The 19,339-nt window shown below is 45.1% G+C and overlaps 1 protein-coding gene across 8 annotated transcripts in view; it reads left to right on the forward strand.

The window, feature by feature from the left end:
- Nrm (neuromusculin) overlaps positions 1 to 19,339 on the forward strand; it is a 280,335-nt gene that overhangs the window by 200,177 nt on the left and 60,819 nt on the right. For all 8 annotated transcript variants that reach the window (XR_013085468.1, XR_013085469.1, XR_013085470.1 and 5 more), the window contains exons 3-5: positions 1,924 to 2,078; positions 9,984 to 10,154; positions 10,533 to 10,694. Coding sequence is in view for 5 of the 8 variants with exons in the window: in XM_076813987.1 (XP_076670102.1) it covers positions 1,924 to 2,078; positions 9,984 to 10,154; positions 10,533 to 10,694 (488 nt within the window). In the remaining 3 variants the exon portion in view is untranslated. The remainder of the gene's footprint in view (positions 1 to 1,923; positions 2,079 to 9,983; positions 10,155 to 10,532; positions 10,695 to 19,339) is intronic.

A 19,339-nucleotide genomic window follows, 5' to 3' on the forward strand; every position in this document is an offset into this window, starting at 1 on the left:
AATCCGCGAGTCTGCCTCCGCGATTCAGGGCAGAGCCTGCCCGGCAGACATTGCTGAGAGTTAAGGTGGAACGTTTTGACTGGTTGCCGTTTCATCGTGGAGTTCACGTGGATGTGGTAGTTTTATATTGCGCGCAGTTTCTAGCTTAATTCGGTGCTAGGGTGGCAGAGGGATTTGGAACGGTTTATGGAACTTCTTTTCGATTGGTTGTATTTAACAGCGATTTAACAGAAGGGAAATTTCAGTTGTAGCATCTCTTTAATTAGTGCTTTCAGTATTATTTTAGCGGGCTTAATTTCTAAATTAAACTTCCTTTTCAATGTGATTACAGTCGGGCGTAACAAACTGAACACGCTCAAAGGTACCGTTTCTTTTATAAAGCGCGAATAATATTGAATGGCACCGTTGCTAAAGTTATTACCGCGGAGATATTTTAGTAACGTTTTAGGGAATGCAATGTAACGTCGAGTAATATAACTTGGCTATCGAAGAGAGTAGAGATCAAAGGGAAGCTTCCTTCGCGGGGACCGAACAAAATATCGTGGAAAGTTTAATGAAAGATAGCGATTCGTCCAAACACGAGGCAGAAGGTTTTTGAAAGCTTCACGGCGAAACGGGGCTTCCTTCGCGAGGGGTTAAAAAATTCCATACGTTTCAAAGAATTCCGTAAGAAGACTTATCTCAGAGTCTGGGGGAAACCGCCTCGATGAAATACAATTCTTTGGTGAATTAAGTCGAGCCCTTTGATGAAGCAGCTCACAAAGAAAAATTGACCGATGAAGACAATTTTTCTTCAAATTACAACGAACGCAATAAAGATCTCTCAAGCGTCCTCCTTTTCGCCTTACAAACGGATTCTCACGAGCAAGAGGGTGTAAATCATTATTTTCCACGTCAATTATTCTTTTCTACTAAATTTTTAAATAGTACGCGATAGGGCATAATTATCCTCGAACAAGTGAATCTCGCAGTTATTTTTTTTTAAATTTTCAAATTGCACGGGAAGGTAATTGTACCGTTTATTTGGACGAGGATATTCTCTCCTTAATTCGCGATAAGATTTGGCCATTTCTCGCTGCACCTACAAATTTCTCCAAGTGCTTGTAGTTGTATCTATACATAGATTGCACGCAGATATAGAAACGCCGGCAAACTATTTTACATACGGGTGTGCATACTTGTATAGGCGGCGTGTGTATCATTCCGTTAGCAATCAACAGAAATGCATCGCATTAATGAACAAACGTGCTAGTTAATAACAATTATCGCCGCCATTCGGACATTGCGTCGCTCACGAGATACACGGCACAGCTACAGCTTCTAAGCATTCATGCTAACAAACCGAAACTGCAGCATCGACATAAACGCAGAATATTCCCAGCTACGATCGCTGGAGGCGCAATGGGGACAATAAAATCGCGTCACGCCCTGCAGGTATTACTATTCGACTGCATTAAGTACTCCGCTCCTGTCAGCGAGATGAATTTCGCAATTCTTCAGAAGTCACTACTGCTTGACTCTGTTTCAGCAGCTGGGAATTTCGTTTAAATGGCATTGGGTCAATAGGAGACAGAGTTGCGTTGTATAAATTCTAATACCATTGTTCCTTAGTGGCAGAAGTAAAGCACTATCGATTTAGCAGCATAACGAGCAGGTTGATGCGTTTCATTGTTCTATTCATTACCCACTGCTAATAGGATTGCAGATGTGTTCCATTAATAACAGCGAACCGTGTATAATCGGTCTGCAAGTAAGAACGTTAGTGTTGTTATTCAGACTAACCTGTTCTGGATACCAATGGTGTTTGGTCAGAAAACATGCTATTTTAACGGGACACATCGTTTTGTGATCGGACAATTCAATTTCCATTGCTGGGCCCAGGCGTGATAATAATTCCCCATTATTTGGATCGTTTGCTTTCAGGTCGGACATAGAATACACGACAAATTCGTCGAAGGCTTTCCTGAAGATTGCAGAAGTGAAACTGGACGACGAGGGACTTTACAAGTGCGAGGCCACGTATTTGGCGGTGAATCGAGAGTGCAACAATGTTCAGCATATCATACTCAACATCACTGGTAAGTCTTATTGCCATTTTAATTCAATATTAATAAGTACGGTTGATTAGGAATACAGTGTTGGTTTAACGAAAAAATGAAATCAATCTGAACTTCGAAATTTCTTTTGACCAACACTACAATGCAAGGAGTAAGAGATAGGTAGTTAAAGTAAGAAGAAATAATTTCCTAGATAAAATATATTACAGAGGGTACATTAAAATAAACCCAATTCTTGAAATCTTCACTTCATTCTGAGGTCTCCTTCGATTAAAATACAGTATCAAACTTTCTAAATAAACATTCCCTTTTGTACCTTTTGATACCATGGTGTTTAATGCGGGCAACACGTGGTGGCAAGTGATATCCTCCACAAAATCTTATGATTCTCGCTCACTGTTCCTTTCGTACCGAATCGTCCCCCTTCGCTGCGCTGAAGGAAACTTTTCCATTTCACGGGGCCATTCGAATGAAGAACGACCTTGTAATTTCCAGGGCGAGCGAGCTTCCATTTACCGAAACTCGAAACGCCGTATAATTTAATTAATCGATTAAACGTCGACGATCTCTGGCGGTAAGATATGCGCGGAATAACTCGCATTAGACGTATCGTACTTGTACGATCCGTGTAATCTGGGTAATCCCCGTAATTCGACAAACGAGAAAGCCGCAGTACTAATCCGAAGTGGTAGCGACTAAACCACTGAACCGGTTATCTTGACACACGCAACATGTCATACCATTAAAGTGCGGTTGAATTTACCTACATGAAAGGGATGCCAATTACTTTGAAATTTAAGCCAGAAACCGAGGATCCCACTCGGCGGCATCACCGGAGTGAACCAAACCATGATAAATATGTCCGTTTGAACGACAGCCGTAAACTGCCGGCGGAGAAGTGGCTTCAAATAGGAAAAAACAATTTAATTAATTACATCGGATTACTCTTTAGCGTAAAATGAACGCCGCTTTGACGACGGCGAAAGTATCGCAATTTATCTCGACTGCATTAACTCGCCCGTGATTTTCACCCGGCAGACTTTCAATCGTTCCGAATTTTCCAAAGCTTGCTCGAGGCGAGATCTGTACCCGAGTATTTAGTAGCAACAAAAGAAGATACTACTGTGATGGAGTGGTATAAAAAAATGTAAACAAATATCGAATAATGAAATTGATAAAGCCAATTATGAAAGTTGTGTTCTTGAAAAGTAGAAGAATCTTTTCGAGGAATTCTAACGCCTCTGGAATTATTTGATATTAGACAAATATCATTCTTCTGGAGGTACGAAGTTGAATAGGTTCCTTAAAAATTCGCAGAGCTGCGGACGTTACTGTGAGCTGCTGGGTTCGAACTCGTTAAAGTACATTCCCTTCGACGGCGAAACGAAACCATCAACGCTCTCTCCTAGCGAATTGCAGTCGGGTTACCGCAGAAATTTTCACGTTAAGTCCCCGCCACGCTAACAACGTTGGGAACTACTCGAAGTGCCATTGCGCTCGTCATATTCTTACGGTTCCGCGATAGCCACTGGACCGCGCTAACAGCGGGACGTGTTTTGAACTCGTTCGACCGTACCTGTTCACCCATTTTAAGTTTATTATAATTACAGTGCTGTGCAACAACACGTGCTTTGCAAAACGAAACGCGAAACACTAGAACGGCGGAAGTTGAAGCGCGGGAAGTCTAACGAATAGCTTGATGCGAAGAAACGAATAACAGTTGCGTTCGATTCTTGCCGATTTTCCGACAGTTCAGTACGCATGAAACAATTAATTAGGATGCCAATTCTAATTTTACAACACCGAAGGGCGAGATTTATTGCGAAAGTTGCGTGTGCGAAAAATTAAAAGTATCTGCAGCGCAAAGTTTCTGTTAAATTCGCGTTCGAAGCGCGTCAAAATTCCCGCAAATATTGAAACACGTCGCGTAAGTCGGCGGCACAGCTTTAAATTAAAATAACGCGCAGAACGAAAAACAATTCACCGTTTCGACGGCAGATCCGTCAGCGACCATGAATACGGTTAAATAAAAACAAACGAAACGGCGTTGCTATTAAAGCTCGCAAATTGCACACTTGCAGAGAAACGCGTCGCCACGTAAATGCACCGCATCGTTGCGTTTGTCCTTCATTTCCATGGACAGCGTTATTTTAGGTCGAAGCAGACGCCTTTCAATCGAGGCTCGCCATTCACACTAACGACACGTTTCGCGGCTTTCCATTATTGCGCGTTATTATAGCAGAATATAATTAACGGCGGACGCTAGACGTTCGTTACTTTTCTTGTTGCGCATTATTCTATGCCGATGGGATGCGTTTAGCGAGCGAGTACAAATTTCATCGAAATCGTCTTTTTTATTTCCCAGCTGCTTCGGAGCTGACAATCTCTATCGATTTTTAATGTAAATTCTGTACACGAAACGGTTTGGCTTTTATGTCACAATTTCTCTTCAGTTTCAGTCAGCTATAATTCTGCTATAATTCTGTTTTTTTTCGCCGTCGTAGAAAAAAAATTACAAATGCGAAAATGTAAGTTTCCAGGGATGGAAAGTAGACGTGTTTTTACTCTGTCTTGTGGATTCGTGGACCATAAGTAAAAGGCGTGTGTGAGATAGCTTTAACTACGGTGGAAGCTCGATCTCGGCACGATTTTCCGACTGAGTGACACAGTTAAGGGGCGAAATTAAACACTGCATTCTCCTTTCGTACGAGCTTCGTGCGCCGAGTATCACTCGTTGTCCTTGCCGCGGAAACTTTGCTGCCGGCGATTGCAGTTCTCATTTCCTTTTTTAAAACGACACGTGCCTTTAGCGTGGAAACCATTCTGACGAATATCTCGTGTGTTTATGTGTCGACCAGCCGCGGCACGGAACGCAAAACCGCTCGGGAACGTTATTATTCAAGCAACGGAGACGCCTCGGTCAGCTTCTGCGTAATTTTCACAGATGGGCGAGGAAGATCGCAATCTAATAATTTTTCTTTAGCAGCGGTAGTGCAATTAATTTTAATCGTTTGATCGAATTCAATTTACCAAAGTTTCCACGTAGCAAATTTTAGCAAACGTGTATTTTCATGTTTCTAATTACTTCCAGTTTCATTTTTAATATTCCTTAATCTTCGGTTGAAAGGCTGATAATCCATTTCGGAAGCGCCATGTCTCTTTTTGATTTTGTTGAGTTGATAGCACGTATGTGCGTCTGTGGGGTTTTGTGCGACGTTTCAAAAAGGAGAAAAAGAGAGGAAAGCGGGTTCGATTTTATTTTACGAGAATTTCAGCTTCTCCGCATATGCAACACGCTGAAAACGTATGGGGGGAACTTTCACATCAACCTAATGCCTGTTGGAAAGTTTTCTGTATGTCCTCCATACAAACGCGGGGGCGAAGAAAATCGCGTTTCGCGTGGATGGAATGAAATTCGAAAACTTGAAACTCATTTCGTGCAGGTATAGGCGACGCGATTCTTTCATCATCCGTCACGTTTCACCTTTCGCGTGGTGCGTTTATACTCTAAAGCATCCTAACAGCATTTTTGTGTAATTGACATAATGTCTGAAGTGTAAGAAATGTTACTTCACTTGTCAATAGAAATGAAACTAATACGATGAAATAAATTCCATTCAGTGACGTTTGCGGAACCAGAAATTGGTCCACTCTACGTGGAAATAGTGAGAAAAGAAACTCAAAAACTCACGTGCACTAAAAACCACACGAATTTCAAATCGTATAGATCCTTTACGCGCCCCGACGTCAAAGAAGACAGGAAGAATAAATTAGGAAAATTGTATTCAACGATATCTATTGCAGCAACAATTGTAACGCAAAGTAAGCAGCGGCCAGGATCAATTAACAATTATCATAAATCTCTCCAAATCACGCAGGCAAGTTCATCCTTTCCACACGATAACTACCCCACCGTTGAGTCCTCACAGCAGCGCGCGAAAATCATCGTAAAATGGTGAAAGTACCGTCCGTCCAAGCGTCGCCGACTAGCGCCTGGTTGAAATTATAATTAAGCCCCGTAATTCAGTCGAACTTATTGCAATACCCGTTTCTGCGGCTTTCCGGGGCTCCTCTGTTCCACGCGTTTCAAAGGCCAATTTATGAGATGGAAGGCTGTTACCGGTACCGAATTATACGGAGCACCAGTTCAAGCTCTATTTAAATTGTATGAAGGACCACTGGTCTCGCGGCCAATCCAATTAGGTCTTCTGCCTGCTGGAAATTATAGGATTTCAGGCTCCCCTTTGGGTCATTGGGCTTCGATCGGCCCGCGAACATTCGTGAGCGGGCCACCTTCGAATTCAAACCAGAAGACACATCAACCTGGGCCTCCTCCGCCGTTTTTTTTTGGCGTTATTAAAACAGATTCCAAAGGACCTCGTCTGCTAACAACGATCGACGCCAAAGGGTAGCCACTACTCACAGCCATCCGAGCGAGACGATTAAGCTGGGTTTACACCTGACGAGTGACTCGGCCGTGTCATCGGTCTGCTACTCGGCCGAGTGAAAATCTTCCCCGCAGGATTACCCGGCCGAGTACTAGAATCTGCGTTCAGACTTGGCGAGTGCTCGGCCCAGTAGGCCCACTCCGCCGAGTACTCGTCAGGTGTGAACTAAGCATTACTTGGATCGTGCGTTTTAGAAATCGGTCTCACAGGGAGAATACTTTTGCGAACGTCAGATGCTTCTATTCGCTGCTTGATATTGTAGTCGACCAGCGCCCTGCTCCCAGCCAGCCTGATGTTTGTTTTTTAATTTTTTGGACGTGGAAAATTGAAAATTTCCCGGGAATGGTCGGACTTTGAAAGAGGGAGGAACTTTTTGCAGCCGCGGCACCGCGTTGACCTCTTCTCGGTATTTGCTTAATAAAGTGGGGAGCTGTGTGCGGGGAAACAGAGTGGAGGACGAGAGGCTCCGCGAAATTCCGCGTTAGACAGATTCTGCCTGTGTCAGACATCGGGGTGGAAAATACGTGACGTTTCTCAGATTTTTCGAAGGAGATTAGCGGTCCCGCGGTACGTGTGTTTCGTGGACGAGGCGGTTTACGATGCACGCGCTTTAGTTGACTCATTTCCAGTGAAAGGGTGCAAGCAGGCTCTGAAGAAAATATCGAAATTGTCTTGAAGGAAGAATCGAATTTGCATTTTATTAAAAAGTTGCGCAATTCTTCTAAGATTATTCAAGGAATATGCAAGCAGTGCGATTCATCCTGCGCGTGCTTCCTTCGTATTGTCAATCAATGTCCGTCAGAAGATAATCGCCACCGCGATAGATCTCTGGCGTTCGTTGTTTAATCTCGGCTCAGAAATGGGAGCAATGTCTCTGGACCTGCTCGGAACCCTCCGTTCTTTCTGTTTCGTGTTTCTTCAGAGTTTCCCCCGTTCTCATTCCGTTCTCTCAGAGCTCATTTCAGCTCGTATTATTAAATCGCTGCACTGGGACCTAGCGATTCGCTAGATTAGAGAAACTCCGCAGTGGCCCATGACAAGTAGCGCGCTCCTCGTGCAACCGCATCTCGCGCTTTCCTTAGATCCAGGTTCACGAGATAGAGCAATTCGATGTCGTTACGTTCTAATTCGGATGTATATTCTTACGCCTCAAACACAGACATGGATCCGTCGCAATCAAGGCAAACGCAAGATGCCTCTGTCCCATTATATCCGACGCAGAGAGGCGTCGCCGTTCTCCGTTCTGCTCTGCGATTATTACACAAACAAAGTGGATCCTGGCAACTCCGCGGAACAACATTCGTCGAGTGCACGACGTGCGCAGATTGCCGTTGCAATAGTTCCTAGGCTGCCACGTCTCCGCCCCTCCCCGAAGCTACGTTCAAACGAGTGAATATTTCAATCCCCCATTCCCAGACAGGACGACTTGCCGCAGCTTTACAATTCGATTAAGCTTCAGAAGTAGCATCGCCGGCGCCCGCACAGCCGCCAGGACCGGTGCGGTGACACCCAAAGGGCATCGAACATCCGAAGCGCACATTTACCGTGCGACGGAGCTTCGCGACACACGCGCATTCCGGTTTCGGAAAGTGGATATTAATTTATCGCCGGGCCACCGTTATATCTCGCAGTAACACGTTCGATCACCAATCTACGCGGCGGTAATCCACGAGGCGTTAAAAAGCCATTCCGAAGGAAATCGTTGGACGGAGGGTGGAAAAAAAAAATGAATGCGCCTCCGGCAGGGAGTAAGGTTGGCCTAAAACGTCCGCTGCACCGCAGGTCGAACGGAACTCCGCGCCGTAAATCGATTCCCTGACGGTCCAAGTCCTCCGGCCGGAGGGTCCACCAACGACTTCCGGCTGGGACTCGCAATAAAAAGTTACGACGCTCCGCGGACGTAAATTCGCAAGATGAATTTTCAGTGAAAACAGTTACTTGACATTCAGTGGCTCGCGCGCTGAATTCAGGGGGAGGAATGGGGCTGGGCAGTGGCGACGCGAGTTAAGCTCCCGGAAGCAGCACTTGTACGCGTTGAAAAGTTTATTCACAGACGGCCCCGTCCCCGAGCGAAGGTGGTCCGCTTCAATCCTCTTCTTCGTTTTCAAGCCGGCCGTCCCTTTGGTCTTGCTGGGCGCGACTCCTCTCTCCACAATGGGTCTCCCCCGGCGGTAGACTCGAATTAAAAACTGGATTCAAGGCACCCTGAGAGATATTAAATTCGGGAGAGGGGCAGGTGGAAAGGGACCCGCTCTCCGGCGGCCAACAACGGAGGGCCGGGGACATTGAAGAGTTTCCTTATTGTGACATTCACGGGGGGGATGTTTGTTGGAGGATTCATGTGTGAGTGGTTTTCTTTGGGATGGGTTGTTGGTGGTGTCGAGGGCAATGAACGCTGATTCCTTTCGTTGGGTTGTTCTTATGGGAGAAGGAAGTGGGTGATTGGAATGCTGGATTTTAAGTGGTGTTGGGCAGCGTGGGAGCAAGGTTTGGTGAGATGTTCGCGAGGGTGGTAGAAAGGGTGCAGTGAAATATTGGTGGATATTTTAAAATTGTCTAGATCTAACGCTCTGATATGAGGTACATACGATATGATAATATAAGAAAGTATTATTAATTTCTAGTTCTCATTTACCACCATTTTAACGCTGAACGCGAATTATTTTCCCCTGCATTTTAACTGTTTTGGGAATGAGTGGACGTATTATAATTTGCACGCAAATTTCTTCGAAAAACATTGCACTGTCAGTTGAAGGTTTATTAAAATACTCATTATTCATTCGTTAATTGAACCAAACATTCTTCGCGTTTGCACGAAACGATACACTCGATGAAATTCGGTTTGATAAAGGTACAAGAATTTATGAGATATTTACTCGTCTAGATGAATACTAATTCATCGCATATTAATGCATTCGCGATGTTTATTCGCATAAAAAATGCATGAATATATCATCGACATCGAAATTTTTTGAAATTTTGCGAGACAGTGGGACGTATATACACGAATCAGAATTAACTGAACTGATTTATTTTATTCTATGTACTATTTATTATTGTATAATTTTCAATCGATTCAGCTAAGTAGTGTCCTGTCTCTAATCATTTCGTCCTGATTGGTCTTCCCGTTTGTCATTCACTGTTCTGATAAGCTAGCCTGTAATCCATTGATTTAAATGAACAGAAGAGAGACTTGTAAGACTTTTCTGAGGCCCGTAATAATATTCGAAGCGTTCTGGAGCATCTCGGAGCCCATCGTTGGTTATTAAACCACCTACTATTCGCAAGCTGCATCGAATCCCTTCGATTCTCATCGACAAAACCGATGGGCAAACAAACGGCGAAAAAATAAGTACTGCACCGTAAGCGACCGTGTCTGCTGAATAGAAGCAATAATAGTAGAACAAATCGAAGCCACTTCACAGCCTCGTAATTGACCGCGTTTCGATTCAACCGGGTCCTTTCGTTTCTGTTTCAGTGCAACCTGCGTTCGTTCGTGTCATCGACGAAGAGACAAAGAACACGCTAAGCACGGGCGCCACTTTAGGACCTATAAACGAAGGCTCGACGATTTCCTTGTTCTGCGAGAGCGGTAAAGGGAAGCCAGTACCTCTGGTCGAGTGGTTTAAAGACGACCAGCCACTCGAAGGTAAGATTCAAATGAACTTACGCCACCATTACCTTGCAAGGACAACATCCTTTCCACACCATTCATACTCTCAAAGAAACACCCCCCTTCCCAGCTGTCTACTAAATCACACTCCACCCCCTAAATCTAAAAAAGTAACTTTCAAAAGAAATCTCAGCCAGACCCAAGAGAAAACATGTGATTGCAAACCTTGAAATTTGAAAAGATTTCGCTCGCATCAACCCCCCTCCCTTAACGTCAGCATCCGACCTCGTTCGGCAGCGCCAAAAATCGCGTTCAATTTCCTCCGGTGATCGACCTGCAACGCACCCCAGTCCCCAAACTCGTTTGAAAGAGAAAAAATTCCCTAAACGTGCCTGGTGCGCTCGTGTGTTTCAGCGACCAGCTCGACGACGATCGCTGACGATGGGATAGGCACCGGGAGCAGCTTGCTGGTGATGCAAATCACTCGCGAGAACCTCGGTGCAACTTTCACGTGTAAAGTCAACAGTATAGCGCTCGCCGAACCCCTCACCGTCGACGTCAAGCTGGATGTTCACGGTAAGTGATATAGATGCATGCGCGCGGGGGTGCGGACCCCTATTGTCCCCGAAAAGTGAATCACTCGAGGCGATAAGCGTTTCTTTATCGCCGCCTCGATCGACCGAGGAGAACGAAATAATCCCGGCGAAGTTGAGCTCCCTCGCGATAGGGTGGTATTCATTATCTGGACATCTCGTCGAGCACTCTCCGGAGCTGCAAGGAGAACTTTCGAAAGGGGAGTGAAAAGTAGTCGATTCGTTTTTACTTCGGCTTCTTCTCGACTGGCATCGATTGTTTCTCGTGGAAATGAACCCCTTCCCGCTCAGATAAAATCTTCGCCCTGTGCTTTTTTTCCAACGGTAGCTTGCCGGGGTATTTTAGAAGGCTTATCTCGTGTTCGTTAGGATCGCCGGGGGTCATCTTTCCGCGATTAATGCGCGAATGTTCGTGGAAGGATATTTTAATTCGTAAGGGTAGGTTCTCCGCGCTGAGGGAATTCGTGGAAGGGAATAGTCGGGCGAATTTCAATGTTTAGTTTTCTTTGCAATCGCTGCGCATCGTTGAAGTTTCAAGTCAAGTCTGTCTTGCATCTTCTTAATAATATATTAATCATCGAAACTAGAGTATTCCCTCGCGAGGGAAAGGCTGGGCGTTGTTGAGCAGCCTGTATCAAGTATTCAAAGGAGCATGATAACAGCTTGAAATTTCTCGAAGATCCCCGCACTTGCTTTAAACGGAGGGATTAAATTATAAATTACGATTTCCCCTCTCCTAACGACTAGGGGTGAACCGAAGATTAATGTTTTTTGGTACAGCGATACAGGAAGTCCCAGCTTGTGATCAATTTCTGTCGAAAGTTTGAAAGTTAAGTATGATCTATGAATTACGAACGAAGTCAAAGAGAATCAACCGTCAGTAAATTATGACCTTGCTGGTTGCAGTCATAAATCATGCCAGCCGTGGCGCCAAAAAGAAGTCGTTCTTTCTGCATCGTTTGTTAAAACTGAAAGAGTTTAAACTTCGCGAATATGTAAACTGCAACTTTACCCTTTACATTTTCCTTTAATATTCTGGCTTCTTCCCTTTAGCCCAAACTTCGGTGAAACAGTGGAGGAGGTTTAAACATTTATTTATACAAAATTTAAATGAAATTTGGTCCCAATTACAATTATTACACGTCACTAATCGTCAAGTAATTTCCCTCCTTCCCCCTTTCACCTATTTGTCATATTAATTTCTCAAGTGCGTCAGTTTCCTACACAAAGTATACTTCTTGTTCCACATAAATGATCTCCAACACACGATACATAAGACAGTGATTCCTACAATGAATTTTAAAGATAAAATACGTACCCACTTGGCCCGATTTACCAACAAGACCTCGCCTAGGCAATACTTGAGGACTCCAGACCGTCAGCGCTCACCATTCTTTGCCCCGAGTAAGGTAATAACATTTTCCTCCCCACCTGGAAACCAAGCCTGTGTTGAAAACAGAACTCCGAGAATGGTGAAATCCTACAACACCTTCCACAAGCTTACTACTCCCCACTACAACGAAAACCTTGGTGGGGCGTGCGTAACAAGGGTTCGGAAACTGAAGCCTGCAGCGTACGCTCAGTTACTTTATTTTGGTGGCCGCGTGAGTTGCTGTACCTATGCATGTCCTTCGGTTTGCGTCCACCATACTTCGTCCTCCGGCAAGGAGCACTGGTGCTTATATCTCGTCAGGCTGCCTAGCATCCTCCCTGTAAGTAACACAACAAATACATCTTAAAGAATTTCAAGTCTTTCAAGATACAATTTCTTATTACGAAATTACCTTTAACAAAGGGTAGTTCTTACTCTAAAATTCCCTCTAACAAAAACTACTTCGATACACTAAATTACTAAAATATACGATATTACTAAAATTCAAACAAACCCTTCGACTAGGAACAGCGACGGCACTTTATCAAAGACGATCTAGCATGTTGCACATTTGAGTCAAAGATACAGATCTTTAATTTCGGTAAAAGACAAGATAGCGCTGCTCGTAATACGTTATATCGTATCGGGTATCTGCACAGTGTTCAGTAGGGCAATATAGGTATCGTAGTGGTGGCGTTAAGCAAAGATCACTACGTGGCACCACGCGGAACGTCTGATCTATATCAGTCCGTAACTACTGCATGGAATTATCGAACACCCAGCGCCGTGCACCCTGTGATTTACATTGGAGAAGTCTATAAATAATACCGCGCGATATACGCGGCACATTAGTACGTACTATTACACCGCGCGGCTGTCTTAATAATTATTCCTAACTAGCCGTATTATCATTCCCCTATACCGAACTCTGCCCAAGATTTTCATTCCCGCAGCAATTCCACCCGCACCCAATTCTCCGCCCCAGAGCTTGCGAGCACGTGAGCGTGCATAAATGTGCGTGAGTCGCACATAATCCCGGCTCCCGATAATTCGAGCCAGTCTAGCACGCGTTCACCTCAGATTATCGAGATTCCACCGTATAACGCATCCTGCGCCGCCTATTTCCAACGGTACGAGCGCAAGCCATTCTCAATGTCTATCTCCCCATCGCGGCCGTTATCTTCAATCCGCGAAGCGCGTCTCGCGGAGCGCCGGGATCAGAATCTCTTTCCTCGCGTTCTCGCGCAACAACGTTATCGCAATTTGACGAAAGATTCGCCAGGGAGGACGGGCCGCTAGGTGGAGCGTAGGAAACAGGCTTTTCACATTCACCATCGCAACTTTAACTCTTAATCTACTTGCCGTTAGGCCGCGCTCCCTCCTGCCTCCGCTCCAACGCCACCCCGCTTCCACCCCAACCCCCCGAACGGATATAACTCGGCGAACTTTACGCCGCGAAGAGAGATGTGCGAGAAACGCCGGGGAAACTTTTTGGATCCAGACGAGGGGGGGGGGGACTCTAACCAGCCATTTATTCGCTGTTACAATGGCTCACCGGCGATCTGTTCCACGATGGTCGAGCGCCTCGCCGAGGCTCGCGGCACGCGAGAAACGTGTGTCAGCTGCGCGATAAATTATTCTAATCTAGGAGATAGGCTTGATTTCTCGGTTCTTTAATCTCGACCCCGTCGCTGGATCGTATCTCGATGCGATCTCGGCTGCGAGGTAATCTTCGATCGCACGCCGCGACGATCACTTATTCAGCGCCACGATTGGAACCGGGAGCCTGATTGCCCCTGAGAATCTCGCAACACCCGGTCGTAGATGTTACGCAAATTATGCATAGTTTCTTCTTTTGTTGGGAGTGGATATAATGCTCTGTGCTTAGTTCAATTTGTCTTTGGGATTTAGGTGGGCGCAAGGTGTTTCAGTAATTCTGTTACGGAGACTTTGTCGAGAATGTATAATGGAATTAGCATGGTTCTTTTTAATAAAGTTCGTGGAGGGAAGTGGTATTTCGTAGCGTAGAGAGGAGAAGGCTTTACGTTATTCTTAATGGTAAGATAGGAGCAAAAACGGGCTAACTTACGTTGAAAAAAAAATTAATTTTTCATGTTTCATATGATTACCTAGTACAGCATATTTGAATACGTTAATGCTAGTAACTCAATTTCGCAAAAGAATGTGGGTCAGTCCGTTTTTGCTCTCAGTGCCGCAAATATTGATTAGGCAATGCTGTGAATAATGAATGCGAGTGTGCACCTGCGAAATTACGACTTCGTGTTTTCAGTATAGAAATTCAGACTGATCGAATTGAATAGGATATCCCTGAGCACCCATTAAACTGCTGTATACATCACACGGAAATTCCCATTATTCGCAACAAATGTAACCGTAGAAGTACGAAGTAACACACTGTTCGCTTGGAAACGGAACACCGTTGAAGTGAATTAGGAAAAGTGAAAAAGTCGATATCGACAAATGTTTCCCAGCTACCAATTACGGATCTGAACGATGCACACGGTGTATAATTTGCCCGGCTCTGTGTAAAGAGACGGCCTTCCTGATGGCGGAGATTTAATGAGTAAATAATTACGTTTTATCAGAAGCACACGCTCGTGGCGGTGCATTTCGGCTGTGTGTAAAGGAGGCGCGGATGCCACGGTTGCCTTGAAGGCAAATAAGTTGGTCCCGTGAATCCCAGAAACTCGAGAGTTTGTCGCGTAGCGAGCGAAAGACGTTCTCCTTTTACAAATTGCTGTGGGATTACGACGACGGAAAGAACGAGGCGAAGGGAGGGTACAACGTATCGGGTGCCCAGCAAAATCAAGAATTATCACGTCGCTAATTGCGCTTCTGTCTCTGCTGACTGAAAGATGAAACACCGGCAGAGTTTGTAATTTAGATGGAATCGGAGAGGTGTGTGCGAGAGGCTCGAGTCAAGTATTGAAATGTAATGGCGACGACTACATCGAATCAGGCGTGTAGAGGGTGGCAAAATTTTGTTCTGTTAGGAATTGGTTGGTCGCGATAGAGCGTTGTTTTGTGAAATTAATTCTTCAGTGGGAATTGGTATAAGTATTTCACCCTCTCATTTGTAGTTACCTTACGTAGTAGGAAAGATCATAGTGCAAGAATAATGATCAACGCTTCTGGTCCTTGCAGTTGAAACTCTTTCTCTTGTATGCATTCCAGAATCAACCTTGACAAGTCGACATTAATTTAATTTTTTAACGTGCTCCTGGTAGATGCAGCTATAAAATCGCCCCGATTTAAATATAATACAATTTGTTTTGCACTTGCATTCGGAATTCCACTTTCTAATATACAATTTCAAGTAGAATCTGTGCTTAAAATTTCTTGCTTCAGGAATTGTTGTTAAATATAAATTGGTAGAGAGGCAACGTGACGCGCTGGGTATTTCGCTAAGTGATCAATTATTCCTTGAGATAACTGTATACGAATGAAAGCAGTGGATTCCTGATCAAGCCAGCCAGCATTAAATTCCTGGATCACGTTCTGTTATTATTCCGCATCCGACAAACTGTTCCCATTTCGAAAGCTGCGCCAGCGTCGAGACTGGGCGAGAGAAATTTTGTTAATAATTATTTATTTACACGTTAGCAGGCAAATAATAGCGCCGCAGGTGACTTGCAGGGAAAGCGCGAAGCCCGCTAAATAATTGCTCCCAATTAAATTGCACAACGTGCACAATTAACGTAGTAATATTTCGACTACAAAGAGTTTAATTAACAAAGCGGATACACGTGTAATTTAACACTCGATTTGCGAAAGGTTCTTCGTTATCCCGCACCCCGCCCCCAATTGTAATTATTTCATTTTGCATTAGTAAACACTTTGTTTAACTACGTTTAAATCTGATTTCTAAAATTAACGGGGCTCGAGGAATCCCCGAAGCTCGGCAGAGAATCAACAAACAGAACGATCTAAAATTCCAATATCTGTTACAGTCGCGAATTACCAACAAATGAAAGGACCGTTTTTAATTTACTTATTAGTTCCCTCTGCAGATGATGCAACTTCAGATAATCGAGAGTCTACAGCAAGAAACGAACTAGAGAGCATTTGAAAATACGTAACATCGAATTCAGTGGTAATTGTAAGTTTACAGTACCGACAGGGGATTTGTTCATTCTTTTTCTTTCTCGTTTCACGAAAATTGCGCCACGTTGATAACCACGCCGAGTTTCGTAGGCGAGAACGATCGAAAGAGCTGAATGCCTATTTATTTATAAAGTTATTTACGTTATTAGTTATTGCCCGGCGCCATCGTGATACGCTGTTTCCATACAAACGGTTCTAGCCACCCCCGCGATGGTCGTTGCATTTAAAACCGCGATAGCCCATAAATTACTCAAGATTACTAAGCGGCGTGCAGCTGAATTGGCCCCGGCCCCTTCTATGGCTTTAATCGCGGAGAAATAATGACCATTTTTATCCGGAATTCAATAGAAGGATCCGCCGCCATTATCGACGCCGCCGACGCATCGACAACGACCGCTTTTTTTGCGATACTTCCTTGGAATCCCCGCAAACGAGGGCGGCGCGAGCACGCGAGGGTCGAACAATTTGAACCAGTAATCGGTATCGCAGACGTTTCCTCCACTTTCCTGCACTCCACTTCCCCCTTTTTTTTTGTGAAAACTTTCGATAATGCTTGCACGCGAGGCGAGATTAGCTCGACAGCTGTACTCTTTCTCTTTTTCTCAATCGAGAGGGGCGAAATTAACTAAAAGCAGCCCCACGAGTATCTCGTTGTCTTTACTTGAAACACGAGACGTTAAAATGTTAAGAGAGAATTGTTCGTCTCGCAAAAATGGCATTGCAGGCACTTTAGTAATAAAACAGGCATTGGTGCTTCTGTTATCAGCACGGAGTTTCAGATCGTTTTGCTGAAGTTACCGTAGTTACACATGTGCAAAACGTATGGGGGTAGAAAGTTGCGACGAAGCATATCCGTTTCGATCTCTACAAACTTGACTCGAGATTAGAACAGCCCTTCGTTTCCGCAGTAAAATATTCACAGGAATAATATTGCACTTTTCAAAAGTATAGCGATGTCTTCGACATACTTTCTAAAATAACCACTAATGCTTTAAAATCCCAGGGTATGTGAATACAGTTCCATAAGTAATGCCAAAGAACATATCCAATATCTTGCACCTCCAAGAATATCTATCTCATCGCACACCCACTTAAGTGGGCCTCAGTTTAGCCACTAAGTATCTCCGCGAAGTACAATCCATCTAGGAAGACGAGTTTTAAACGAACTCCAGCTGTGTCGTGCACCGAATCCGTCCCATCCGAAGAGAAAGTAGTGCAAAAGAATTTCTTGGGCAATTAACGACTTGAGAGTGAAACAAACTCTTCCGAGTCTGTACGGCCCTATCGAGCATCGACGATAGAGACGGTGCATCGACGTCGTTCGTCCCCCGAGAAACTTCGCTCTTTCTCGATGTGGCGCGTGGGTGGAGGAAGGGTGGAAGGGGCGCGCGAATGAATCGATTAAGTAAGCCGCTTTTAACGACTTGCCGTGGATTTAAAGTTGAATCATCGCGAATGGTCGGAACGTATCTGCGAAAGTCTCGCGGCGGGTGCAGCAGCTGCTGTCAAAAGTCAGGGCACAGGACCTGTCGGCTCAGGAGAAAGCCCCGTACTGAAAGACACCTGCCCGAGTTTGCAGACACCGCCTCTACTTAGGGGCAAACAAGACCCAGGAATCGCGTCCCCGACGTTTCCGAGACTTAAAAACTCAGTTCGACGCTGCTTGCGGACTTGCCAACTCTCCCGGTCCCGCGCCCCCTCTACTCTGGGAAAAATATTTCAGGGGCGAGAGGTGGGGGTGGACAATTCATTGGGGAGCAAACAGTTAGGGAGTTGAATTCGCGAACGAGGAGCCAGGGAAATTTCTTCACGGTCGAATAATTCTTTCGGGTTTAGGGACCAACACAAAGGGCACTTAGTCCTTTGAGGGCCACGGGGTTGAATTATACACAGTGTCTGCATGCCACGAACAAATGAGCAAATGGAAGGTGTTGTGTAATTTTCTCGGCTAGAAGTGTACTTTTAGATGTAACCCTAACGACTGCATCTTAAACTACACGGTTATTAGGATCGATCAGCTGTCAGTTCGTCGTAGAAACGAATCAGAAGGAACCCAATTAAAGAAAGCCCCGGTGCAAACGGATCATAGAAAGCAGAGTTATGGATTGTTAGAAATGAGTTTAAAGACAGGTTCGAGCACAGCTTCAAAGAACCCTAATCACCACTGAAGGGAGGTTTTACAGAAGAGGCGATGGGAGAGGACCTAACCCAGACCTTCTAACTCCCATTCCGTGGAAACCGCTCTCCCTTTTCTCAATTATCCCCGGGAAAACCTCGCTCACCGTCGTGGAAAAATTTCCCTGCCCCACTGCGCGGCTGCACGAACAAACGTCGATAAACGGTTTCGTGCTCGCGGGCACGTACGTTTTGAAAGCGTCGTTACAAAAAATAAGAGCCGGGCGAAAAGGCGAGGAACGGGGCGCTTGTCATTTTTTGCGCCCGCTTTCTTGTCGTCGCGAGGAGAAGGGGCGGGCGACGCGATTGAAGGCAAACGCAATCCCCGATATTAGATTTCCCGCTCGCCCTCTATTCCGAATCGACGGGTCTTTCTTTCCACGTTCCTCCCCGCGTCGTTTCGCTGATTGCCCGCTCTACGGTTTCGCTCGGGAATTATCTCCCGTGTAATCACCCCCGGGAAAAACGTTTCTTCTGTGTATCCACCGCGCCGGGAAAAACGGGTGGAAAGAAAGGAAAATTTCGGTTCGCTCGCGCCGGGGCGACCAAAGGATCGCCGCGTGCGAACTTTTTAATGTTTCTTTCCAGCGGAAGGCGGCGACAACGAGTATCTCGACGGGGTGGCTGGAAATTGAGCTCGCGACTGCCTGCAAAAAGGGGAAGGGGCAAAGAAATAGTTCGTTTTAGCGACTGCCTTGGCGTGACTGATGGATCCCCTGCCTCCAACGGTCCTCCGCGGCGAGGTGAAAGAGCAATTGAAAAGAAAGATAGGAGGTATTCGCGCTGATCGAGATGGTGCTTGAAATCTTCACGGTTCTGTGTATCTTCCTATGTACATCGAAATTTAAATTGGCGTTATGCGCTGGATTCTGTGTTAGCTTTGTGCTAGACTTCGTTCCATCGAAAACTTGATTGGGTTCTCTTTAATAAACACTCGTCGGTGTTTGGCAGCGAAG

The sequence above is a fragment of the Andrena cerasifolii genome, chromosome 6 (assembly GCF_050908995.1).
Source record: "Andrena cerasifolii isolate SP2316 chromosome 6, iyAndCera1_principal, whole genome shotgun sequence".
Lineage (NCBI taxonomy): Eukaryota > Metazoa > Arthropoda > Insecta > Hymenoptera > Andrenidae > Andrena > Andrena cerasifolii.